At 51.8% G+C, this 12,581-nt stretch overlaps 1 protein-coding gene across 1 annotated transcript; it reads right to left on the bottom strand.

Annotated features, from left to right (window-relative positions):
* Positions 1-3,163: 3,163 nt before the first annotated feature.
* On the bottom strand, positions 3,164-9,065 carry LOC136107896 (protocadherin beta-15-like). Its single transcript, XM_065849283.2, has one exon. It carries the CDS (start codon positions 8,845-8,847, stop codon positions 6,421-6,423), a length of 2,427 nt encoding a protein of 808 aa, XP_065705355.1. The 5' UTR covers positions 8,848-9,065; the 3' UTR covers positions 3,164-6,420.
* Between the last annotated feature and the right edge of the window lie 3,516 nt (positions 9,066-12,581).

The following is a 12,581-nucleotide window of genomic DNA, read 5'->3' as shown; positions in this document are numbered from 1 at the left end:
CTGCTCAGCGCCGGCGCGCCGCCGTCCTCCGCCCGCACCCACAGCTCCACCTCGCGCACCTCCTTGTAGTCGAACGAGCGCAGCGCGTACAGCGCGCCCTTCTCCGCCTCCACCGACACGTACGACGACAGCGGCGCGCCCCGCACACGCCCCTCCCCCAGCCGGTACCGCACGCGCGCGTTCTGCCCTCAGTCCGCGTCCCACGCCCGCACCCTCAGCACCAGCGCGCCCGCCGCGTTGTTCTCGGGCAGACGGGCGCTGTAGCGCGCCTCCGCGAACACCGGCGCGTTGTCGTTCACGTCCAGCACCCGCAGCCACAGCACCGCGCTGCTCCACAACGCCGGCGACCCGCCGTCCGCGCCGTCACGTTGTACTCCCACACCTCCTCCCGGTCCATTTTCTCGCCATCACCAGGTGGTAACACTCCTCGAAAGACTTCTCCAAACGGAACGGCAGCGACACTCTCATCCGCCGACAGCAACTGCAGCGATCTGGCGCTGGGCAGCAGCCGCCCTGCCACGGTTGCTCAGCCAACAGCACCTGCTGCAGCCCCGCGCTTGCCTGAATCCCTGACAGCAGTGCTTACACCATCAAAGACATGCGTGCGTTCAGGAGAGTCTCTCTGAAAAGTCCTGCCCAAGTGATAGGATGAGAAAAAATGGCTTCAAGTTGTGCTCAGTGCTCAGACTATCCACACGGGTATTTCAGCAGTTCCCTTCTCCCAACAATTTCCCTAAGTGCTCTGAGCTGCATCTCCAAACTGCAGAAATCACCCCCACGAATCCAAAGACTACTCTATCTACTCAAGAGAGCATTAATTTATCTCATTTTTAGACATAAATGTATTGCAGTTCACAACAGTACAGATTATAACTGAAGCTCAAGACAATAGGTGAGTTCCCAAATAGACTGTGTCACACTGCTTTCATTCACACAATCCATTATTTTACACTGGGTGACAGTCCTTCTGAAGAGGAATAGGTAATGAAATGCTCAAAGACAGTTCACAAAGGAGAAGGAGAAAGGGCAACTAGAGGAATGCAAATGCTGTAACACAAACCCAGAAAGTCGTCTCAGAACAGCTTTCCACTCCCTCAAGAAGCCTCTGAATTTGGGAGCAAAAATGATATGACCAAAATCAATGGCCCCTTTCCAAGTTCATCTTGATTCAGCCTTTAGAAAAAAATTCTTTGAAGAAACGTGTTGAGTTTCCTTGCAATGCACTCAAAGACAATGAATGTCTTTTCAGAACTCTGTACAGTTACCGCCTTTTAACAGGCACTTCCACTACATCAAAACTTAACAAGTGGGACAGAAGACAAGCTTGGCAAAACAGGGAACTCCTCATAGAGTTCATGAGGAAAAGAAATCATATAATCTCTGGAAGCAAGGTCAGGCTTTGCAGGAAGATTGCAGAGCTTTGGTTCCTATATGTAGAGAAAAGACATGAAAGGCCAGTGATCAGTAGAGATGAAACTGGCCAGTGGTGTGTCGGACAACAAGAAAGGCTTTTTTAAGTATCACAGTATCACAGTATCACAGTATGTTTGGGATTGGAAGGGACCTCAAAAGATCATCTAGTCCAATCCCCCTGCTGGAGCAGGAACGCCTAGGTGAGGTCGCACAGGAATGTGTCCAGGCGGGCTTTGAATGTCTCCAGGGAAGGAGACTCCACAACCTCCCTGGGTAGCCTGTTCCAGTGCTCTGTTACCCTCACTGAGAAGAAGTTCTTTCTCAAATTTAAGTGGAACCTCTTGTGTTCCAGCTTGATCCCATTGCCCCTTGTCCTATCATTGTTTGCCACTGAGAAGAGCCTGACTCCATCCTCGTGGCACTCACCCTTTATATATTTATAAACATTAATAAGGTCACCCCTCAGTCTCCTCTTCTCCAAACTAAAGAGCCCCAGCTCCCTCAGCCTTTCTTCATAAGGGAGATGCTCCACTCCCTTAATCATCTTTGTTGCCCTACGCTGGACCCTCTCCAGCAGTTCCCTGTCCTTCTTGAACTGAGGGGCCCAGAACTGAACACAATATATTCCAGATGGGGTCTCACCAGGGCGGAGTAGAGGGGAAGGAGGACCTCTCTCGATCTACTGACCACCCCCCTTGTAATACACCCAAGGATGCCATTAGCCTTCCTGGCCACAAGGGCACAGTGCTGGCTCATGGTCATCCTGTTGTCCACCAGGACCCCCAGGTCCCTTTCCCCTACACTGCTCTCTAATAGGTCATGCCCCAACCTATACTGGAACTTGGGATTGTTCCTGCCCAGATGCAGGACTCTACACTTTCCCTTGTTAAATTCCATCAGATTATCCCCCACCCAACTCTCCAGCCTGTCCAGGTCCCGCTGGATGGCGGCACAGCCTTCTGGCGTGTCAGCCACTCCTCCCAGCTTAGTGTCATCAGCAAACTTGCTGATAGTACACTCAATTCCCTCGTCTAAATCATTAATGAATATATTGAATAATATTGGCCCCAGTACTGACCCCTGAGGCACTCCACTAGATACTGGCCTCCAACTGGACTCCGCACCATTGACCACCACTCTCTGGCTTCTCTCTTTAAGCCAGTTTGCAACCCACCTCACTACTCTATTGTCGAGACCACACCTCCTCAATTTAGCTGTGAGGATGCTGTGAGGGACTGTGTCAAAGGCTTTACTGAAGTCAAGGTAGACCACATCCACCGCTCTGCCATCATCCATCCACCTTGTTACATTCTCATAAAAGGCTATGAGGTTGGTCAAGCATGACTTACCCTTGGTAAAGCCGTGCTGACTGCCCCTAATGACCCTCTTATCCCTGATGTGCCTTGAGATGGCACCAAGGATAAGCTGTTCCATTACTTTCCCAGGGACAGAGGTGAGGCTGACCGGTCTATAATTACCCGGGTCCTCCTTCTTGCCCTTTTTAAAGACTGGAGTGACATTTGCTTTCCTCCAATCCTCGGGCACCTCTCCCGTTTCCCAAGACTTGGCAAAAATGATGGATAGCGGTCTAGCAATGACTTCAGCCAGCTCCCTCAGCACCCGCAGATGCATCCCATCTGGACCCATGGATTTATGGACGTCCAGACTACTTAATTGTTCCCTAACCCAGTCCTCATCGACTAAAGCAAACTCCTCCATTAACCTGGCTTCATCCAGGGTCTCAGGGGTAAAGTACATTAATAACAAGAGGAGGTCCAAAGAAAACATTAGATTTGTAGTTGTTGAAACTTGTCATTTGACTAGCAGGGATGAAGAAGTGGAGGTATTTAATGCTTTTTTTGCCTCGGACTTCAATTATACTGATAGATCTTGTGCTGTCCCATCCACTGAGTAGGAGGACCACAAGTTCGGTTACAGTGACTTGCCATTGGTGGACACTGAAGTTGTAAGGGACCAGCTCTATCAGCCAAATGTTCACAAGTTCATGGGGCTGATGGGATTCATCCCAGAGTACTGAAAGAGCTGGTGGATGTTACAGGAGGACGCCTCTTGATCATCTGCCAAAGGTCTTGGGAGTCTGCAGATGTCCCTGCTGACTGGAAGCTGGCCAGGGTTCTTCCATTTTACAAGAGGGTGTGAGGACAGACCCAGGAAACTACAGAACTGTTTGTCTAACCTCAGTTCCTGGAAAAATTATGGTGACAATCATAGTGGGTACTAATGAAATAACATGGGCTAACCAAGGGAAAGTCCTGTTTAATTTGACATCTGTCTATGATAAGGTCACCTGCCTCACAGATGAAGGGAAGGCAGTGGCTGTAGTTTGCCTGGATTTTAGTAAGGCTTTAGATACTGTTCCTCACAGCCTCCTTCTGGACACATTGTCCAACTGTGAGATAAACAGGTTCACAGTCGCCCAAGTGAAGAAGTGGGTGAAGTGTAGAGTTCAAAGCGCTGTATTGAATGGAGTGATCTCTCACTGGTGACAGGTGTTTCTCAGGGTACATTTCTGGGCCCAGTTCTGTTTAATACTTTCATCAATGATCTAGATGCAGACCATTGTCATAAAAAAGAAAGACTGTCCCTCTTTCAGTCATTCAAGCCCTTTTAGGACTTTCCTTCAAGAAAGAAAATCCCTTTGTCATTTCTGGTGTCACAGTAAAAGAAGTTCCTATGTAGACTTCTTGCTTCCAGAGGGCTTTCTCACCAGTACATGGGAGATGCTTGCACATTCCCGTGTTGAGTTGAGTTTATCCTTCCACCTCAGGATTTGTGCAGCACAACAAAGTACAGGACAGCACAGCACAGGCCTGCACCTGGAAGGAGCCTGTAAGGAGGTGGATGTCAGTCTCTTCCCAAGTAGCAAGTGATAGGATGAGAGTAAAATTGCTTAAGTCATGGCAGGAGAAGTTTAAATTGGATGTTAAGAAAAATTTCTTCACCAAAAGGGTTGTCAAGCACTGGAACAAGCTCCCCAGGGAACCAGTTGAGTCACCATCCCTTGATGTAGCACTCAGGGACATGGTTTAGTGATAGACTTGGTAGTGCCCTGTTTACAGTTGGACTCAATGGTCTCAAGGATCTTTTCCAACTGAAATGATCCTATGATTCTACTGAGGTTTAGTGGATACTGGACCATTTCCTCCCCATGTGCAATCATCTTGTGGTCAGCAGCACTTCACCAACCTGTCTTCAATACTTTTTCATCAGGGCCTTGTGGAAGGGACAGCTGTAGTCCTCTGCATTTCCTGAGAGCAAAGCCTCTCCCTGGTAGCTGTTTTCACCCACCAAATGCCACCTCACAGCACTCCATGAAGTACTTCCCAAAGGAACAAGTGTGCTGTTCATCTGCCATCCATCTTCTGAAACTCCTACAGCTTTAGTGGCAAAATACTTCGTGCTCAAACACCTCCCAGTTCACATCTGCAGCTTCAGCTGTCCAGAGAGTTGGAAAGGTCACTCCCCCCACCTCACTGCTTTGACGAGGCTTTTGTATACCCGGGGTCACTCTTAGTCCTGGGATGTGTTTCTCCTGACCTGGATTGAACTGGGTCCTGTCAAAGCCAGAAGCTCAGTGCTCTGAAGACCCCTAGAGACCTGCCAGCAATTCCCTTCTCCCACGATTTTCCAGAGTGCTCTGTCAGCTGCATCTCCAAAATGCAGAAAGGTACCTGCTCAACTTTACCTCAGTAAGGGAAGAAAGTGAGAAAATAAAAATCCAGCCTCCTGAAACCTTTCTTCAAAAGAACATATCTACAAAGACTGTCCCCACACAGAGCATTGAGGTGTTTATTTCACTTTTACACACAATGGTATTGTGGTTAAGAACACTACAGCACAACACAGCCTGTGTTTCCAGATATTCCATGCCACACTGCACTCTATCAAACAGTCTGTTATTATACACAGGGTTGCAGTCCTGCTTAAGAAGAACAGGTAAGACAATGCTCAAACACAATTCACAAAGCAGAAGGAGAAAGGACAAAAAAGAGAATGCAAAAGGTCTCAGCAAACCCTGAAAATCACCTCAGAGAGCTTTGTACTCCCATCATGAAGCCTCTGAATTTGGGAACAACAATGACAAGAACAAATTCAACAGCCCATTTCCAAGTACATCATGATTCTATCTTCAGACAAACTCCTTTGAACTGAATTCTGGAGTTTCCTTACAATGCACTCAAAGATAATGAATGCGTATTTACAACTCTGTACAGTTACACTCTATGAGAAGGTTGTTTGTGTTGCTATAATTTCAAGCCAAACCCAAACAGACAGCCTGTGTGCGCACCTTCATCACACACGCCAAAGTCTCATTCTGCATGTTGCTGTTCTCCCCTAGAGAAAACAAGATTGCTGTTCTCCAAGGGTAAGGATATCTACACTGCATCACAACCAGCTGGATGTGAGCAGCTCCCTGCTTCAACAGACAGCACTAGGGCAGCATATGCAGCCACACAATGGCAGTATGGACAGACACAGTGACCAGAAGGCAAAACACACAGAGCTCACACATCTCAGACACAGAGACATCCAGAACCCAGAGCAGAAAAAGCCCCATGCTTGCACCACATTGTAAAAGAGTACTCACAACTTCCTTGCTTTCCTGACCCAGGAGAAGGGCTACGTGCATTTCAGCAAGCAGGTGATCTGTCTGTCCAATGGGGCCACTGTGTTACAGCAGAGAAAAAGAGGCCCTCTACAGCAAGTGAGACAGGAAATTATCTGGGTCACTGGAACTAGTCCAACACTTCAAGCATTTCAGAAACAGCTTTACCACAGTCTTAACACTGTTTCCTAGCAGAGAACCATTTTGGTTGTGGTTTTTTTTGGAGGAGGAGACAATCTTCCCTTGTACTTAACATTTGAGGCAAATCAGTGACACCAATTACAAATTGAGATTTACTCTAAAGGAACCGTTGCCACATGTTGAAGCCCACATCCCTTCACCTCACAAGGTCTTAAGTCTCTAGCTGTGCTGACTTAACACTACTTAAAGGAAAGACTATTGAACTGCTCTGCAGTGGCTGGTGCCACATCCTCCATAGAGATAGGGCCACAGGTGAAATCCTGTTCCTCATCAGTGACCCCACCTGTGGTGCAGTGCTGTGGTGGCAGGCTGGGGAGGATGGGCTTCAGGAACTTGAACTCACTATTGCCTGAGCCTGTTGTGAGGCTGATCTCATAGCAATAGGGGTGGGGCAGGGTGCCTGCAGCTGCTGCATCAGCCAGGCCACTCCGTAAGTTTGCAGCACCATAAAGCACATGCCCACCCTTCAGCTCCTTTCTCTTGCACACCTTGAGAGTAATGAAGGCCGCCATGGAAATGAGGAAGAGGAGTGAAACAAAGACCAATGAAATTATTAAATACATTGTTAGGGAATCACCCTCATCCTCCATGGCCAGGCTACTATGTGGTAGACGCACGTCTGAGAAGTCATGGAGCAGAAGTACACTCAATGAGGTTGTGGCTGACAGCGGTGGCTGCCCGTTGTCTCGCACCAGAACAACAAGCTTCTGCTTCACAGCATCTCTCTCCGTCACGGGCCTCCTCAGCTGCACCTCCCCACTTTGGGCACCCACCACAAACAGCCCAGGGTCAGTGGCCCTCAGCAGGTGGTACGAGAGCCACGAGTTCTGCCCCGAGTCAGCATCAACAGCCACCACTTTGGTGACAAGGTAACCTGCCTCAGCTGACATGGGCACCAGTTCACTGGATGATGGGCTGTTGTCCTGTGAGGGGTACAGCACCAGTGGCGCATTGTCATTCTCATCCACCATGACAAGGCGAACAGTGACGTTGGAACTGAGGGCAGGAGACCCCGCATCAGAGGCACGCACTAAGACTTCAATCTGCTTCACCTGCTCATAGTCCAGAGGGCGCAGCACAAACACATCCCCATTCTCAGAGTTCACAGAGATGCAGGAACAGGGAGGCTGCTTTGTGGGGTGGGCTGGTACCAGAGAATAGGTCACCTTGGCATTGGGCCCCACATCGGCATCCACAGCACTGACAGTTCCAACAAGCACTGTGGGGACATTATTCTCACGCACATACATGGTGTACAATGTCTGGTTGAAGACAGGAGCATTGTCATTCACATCAGAGATGTCCACTGTGAAGGTCTGGGTGGTTGTGAGAGGAGGTGACCCCGCGTCAGCTGCTGTGACACTCAGGATGTACCGTGCAGTCTCTTCCCGGTCCAGTGCGCTCACAGTCACCAGCTCATAGTAATTCTTATAGGCCGCATGCAGGGAGAATGAGAGCTGGTCCTCAAGGGCACAGGAGATCTTCCCATTGGCTCCAGAATCTCTGTCCTTGACATTAAAGAGGGCAACCACTGTCCCAGGTAATGCATTCTCAGGGAGGGGGCTGCTGAAGGAACTGACCACCAGCTCAGGTGCATTGTCATTCACATCCACCACCTCCACCAATACCTTGCAGATTGCTGACAGGCCACCACCATCAGTGGCCCGCACACTAAGCTCATATTTCTCTGCATCCTCAAAGTCCAGAGGCTTTGTAAGTTTAATTTCACCACTCACAGGATCAATGAAAAATGTGGAGTCACTCTGGCTCAACGCTTGGCTGAACTGATAGGAGATGTCTCCATTAGGTCCTGCATCCAGATCTGTCGCTACCACTCTGAGAACCACAGAGCCCTCCGGTGCATTTTCCAAAACTTTCCCAATGTACACTCTCTGTGTGAAGACTGGAGAATTGTCATTTACGTCCAGAACAATAATGTGGATTTCTATAGTCCCACTCCTGGGCGGAGAGCCCCCATCCATGGCAATAAGACTGAAACCCATCTCTGTCTGCTCCTCTCTGTCTAGCGGCTTTTCCAAGACCAGTTCCACGTACTTCTCATCATGACTGTGACTCCCAAAAGACACACTAAAGTACTCATTCTCGGGAGAGATGCTGTAAGCCTGGATGCTGTTGCTGCCAACGTCCAGGTCCCGAGCTCCCTCCAGTGGAAAACGCGAGCCCGGGTCGCTCCTTTCCGGGATCTTAAAAGTAACTTGTTCCTCCGGGAAAACGGGCGAATGGTCATTAATATCCTCCACGGCCACCTCGACCCGCAAGAACTGCAGGGGGTTGGTCAGTACCAGCTCGAAGGGCAGCGTGCAGGTAGCGGCCTGCCCGCACAGCTCCTCCCGGTCCAGCCTCTCCGCCACGACCAGGCGGCCGGTGCCGCGCTCTAAGCGAAAGTGCTGCCGGCCGTCCTCCGAGGCCAGGCGTGCGCGGCGAACCGAGAGCTGCGCCGGGGCCAGCCCCGCGTCCTCCGCCACGTTGGCTACCACCGAGCCGCTCTCCCCCTCCTCGGCTACGGAGTAGCGCAGGAGCTCAGAACGACCGTGCACGAGGGACAGGAAAGCAGAGAGACCAAGCACTTGCCTTGCGATCGCCATGTCGGGCCGGTCCGGGACAGCCTCCGTCTCGCGGATCGCCAGCGCAGTCCTCCGTGGAAAGAGGCGCCCGGCAGCGGCGCCGAGGACGCGGTCCGGTGTTCTTCCTCCTTCTTTTTCGCCGAGTCCCGCTGGCGACCCGGAGAGCGGCTGCCGTGGTCCGGCAGCAGATGTCAGGGGGCACCGCTCGCTGCCGCCGCAACTGCTGCCCGGCCGGGCTGGGCTGGGCTGGGCAGGGCCGGGCCGGCCTCCGCCACCTCGCAGCCGCTCAGCGACGTCTTGGCCAGGAGCGCCACCCTGCGGCCCGCTGCCAGGCTGCGCCCGCCGCCGCCACCCGCTGCCGCCTCGCACTGGCACACGGAACCGCGCGCACACTCGTGGCTGCTGCCGCTCGCCCGTCTGGGATTCCGCGGAAGGACGGACGCATAGCGCGTCAGGGATGTAAGAGCAGAGACGGAAAGGGGAGAGTCCTGCGCGGCCGCCGCATAAACCCGAGCGCACGAGCAGCGACCGCACCTGCCCCCAGTCTTCCTCCACTGCATGCAGACCCCGGTCTCGTCTGCGCTTGGTTCCCGGGAGGCCAATCCGTGCCTTTCTGAACGACAGGCACAAGGTATTTCCCACGGCATGACGAAGGCTGAGCCCGGAGCAGCCTTCCCCGGCAGGAGACACCGGGCAAGGGCCTCCGACGGTGCAACACGCAGGGAGCAAAAGGGCTCGGCGCGACATGGGCTTAGGAATCTCACCCTGAGGAACGGGATGTGAGGTGGGTCACAGCAAGGCTTAGGCGTGGACGTGGCTGCCGCCGGCTATTCGAGCGGCTGAGACGGATGAGGGGCTGAGCTCCCCTGGTCGATTTCCCTGTCATCAGGGGGCTGCGACGTGCACAGCGATTCTTCGTCCTGGCCCGCCCCGACTCAGCGGTGGACTCCAGCGGTTACTGTTTCGTCTTCTGCTCAGGAGTGTATCTGAGCTGGAGAAAGCAGGGTGATGCCGGAGAAATAGTGTCGGAACGCAGCTGCTGCCCGCCCTCTCGCACCGGCACAACCGGCGCCGCCGGCGGGTACAGCACCTGCGGCGCGTTGTCGTTCTCGTCCACGATCACCAGCCGCACCGACACGTTGCTGCTCAGCGCCGGCGCGCCGCCGTCCTCCGCCCGCACCCACAGCCCCACCTCGCGCACCTCCTCGTAGTCGAACGAGCGCAGCGCGTACAGCGCGCCCGTCTCCGCCTCCACCGACACGTACGACGACAGCGGTGCTCCCCACACACGCCCCTCCCCCAGCCGGTACCGCACGCGAGCGTTCTGCCCCCAGTCCGCGTCCCACGCCCGCACCCTCGGCACCAAAGCGCCCGCCGCATTTTTCTCGGGCAGGCGGGCGCTGTAGCGCGCCTCCGCGAACACCGGCGCGTTGTCATTCACGTCCAGCACTTGCAGTCACAGCACCACGCTGCTCCACAGCGTCGACGGCTCGCCGTCAGTCGCCCGCACCGTCACGCTGTACTCCAACACCTCCTGCTAGTCTATTTTCTCGCCGTCATCACACGGTAACACTCCTCGAAAGAGTCCTCCAAACAGAATTGTGGAAACACCCATTTGCTGACAGCAACTGCAGCACTCTGGCACTGGGCATCGACGTCTGTCTCCCCACCCTCCCACTCCTGCTCAGCCAACAGCACCTGTTGTAGCCCCACACTTGCGAGCATCCCTGACAGCAACGCTTGCAGGTTCAGAGACATGCATGCGTTCAGAAGAGTGTCTCTGACAGGTCCTGCCTACCGCATTGCTTCCTAACCAAGACACCTCTGACGAGTCCCTCGTGAACGGTCAACAGTGTGTTCAGGCCCTGCAGTGCATGAAACAGTCTCCCCCTCTCATAGACTAACTATAGTAAACCTTCCAGTGATTAACTGTATTAGGCACATGAACCCTCGAGCTGGAATGACCCCATAGGCAGTAGTTTTGCATCAGGAGGTGCTGGTTTCTCGTCATCTCAGTAGGACAGACATGCTCACTCTCTGTCATTCACAAGTCAGTCTGTTAGAACTCATACTATTGGAAGAGACTAGCACAGACAAACTTACATCTGTTTATATGTGGAGAACCCGGTGCAGAGGAGCTTCACACAGGACGCCAGACATGCACAGCAAACCATGGAGACCACGGTCATAGAAAGAAAGGGTGCTCTGTTTCAGACTTTCAACCTATTATAGAACTTTCCTGCAAGAAAGCTGTAAGTTTGCATGCAGAATTCTTGCTCACATGTGACTTCCTCACCAGTACCAAGTGGGAGCTCCCTGCTATCTCCTTAGTGACAATCAGCTGAATTTATCATTTTGCTACCAAATTTGTGCAGTGTATCAAGCATGGGACAGCACAGGTCTGTTCTGAAAGGAGGTTGTGAGGCAGTGGGTTTCAGTCTCTTTTCCCAAGTTAGAAGCGATAACATGAAATTACCTCAGGATGTGGCAGTGGAGCTCTAGAAAGGATATTAGGAAAAACATATTGACCAAAAGAATTGTCAAGAATTGGCATTGACTACCCGGGGAAGTGATCTAGTCATCAGCTGCCTTGGTTTAGCCCCTGCCAGTAGATAGGTCAATGTGGCCACTCACTCATTCCTAGCTCACCCTGGTGGGATGGGAGGTGAATTGGGAAACAAAATGTAAAAGTCATGAGTTTAGATAAAACCAATTTAACAGAACAGGAAAGGAAGAGATAAATGACAACAAAAAAAACCTATACAAGTGAGGGATACACAAAGCAATAACCAACTTGGAAAAATTGATGCCCAGCTCACTCCTAAGCAGCAATCCTGAACACTGGTCCTGTTCAACTGATGCCAGAAGTCCAGAGGCCCCCACACACTTCATACTCAAACACAAATGCACCACACCACCAACAGTAGAAAACAAAGACTCAGACAGCATCAATTCCCAAAGTTCCTCTCACAGTCAGGTCCCCCAGATTCTACTGAGCATGATGTCATATGCTGTCAAATCTATCTTCGGGTCAGCTGTCCTGGCTGTGTCCACTCCCACCTTCCAGTGAAACTTGATGTCCTGGTTTCAGCTTCAAAAGTGTTATCAGCTTCTGGTGAAAATTAACCCTGTCCCAGCCAAACAAGCACACCATCCCTGGATGTAGCACTTAGAGATATGGGTTAGTGGTAGACTTGGCAGTGCTATGTTAACGGTTGGACTCAATGGTCTCTAGGATCCTTTCCTACCTAAATGATTCTGTGATTCTACTCACATTAACTGGATAGTAGAATATTCACTCCTCCATGTACAATGGTTTTCTGGTCAGCATCCCTAGACCAGGGTGTTCTTGGGACTTAGCTTTTCATCAGGGCCTTGTGGAATAGATGGCTGCAGTCCTCTGCATTTCTTGAGAATCAAGTCTCTCCATCGTAGCTGTTTTCACCCACTGAATGCCACCTCCTGTGGCTCCCTCAAATACTTCCCAAAGGAACAAGTGTGCTGTCTATGTGCCATCCATTTTCTGAAACTCCTGCAGCTTTAGTGTCGCAAACACTTTGAGCTCAAACATCTCCCAGTTCCCATCTGCAGCTGGAGCTGTCAGGAGAGTTGGAAAGGTCACTCCCTGCCACCTCACTGCTTTGATGAGGCCTTTGCACACCCAGGGTCACTGTTAGGGCAGGGGTGTGTTTCTCCTGACGTGGATGAACCTGGGTCTTGGCTCAGGCAGAAGATCAGTACACACAAGTGCCATA

This window comes from Patagioenas fasciata, chromosome 14 (genome assembly GCF_037038585.1).
Source record: "Patagioenas fasciata isolate bPatFas1 chromosome 14, bPatFas1.hap1, whole genome shotgun sequence".
Classification (NCBI taxonomy): domain Eukaryota; kingdom Metazoa; phylum Chordata; class Aves; order Columbiformes; family Columbidae; genus Patagioenas; species Patagioenas fasciata.
Note: the sequence above shows the minus strand (reverse complement) of the source record. Positions and strands in the feature narration are given on the sequence as shown.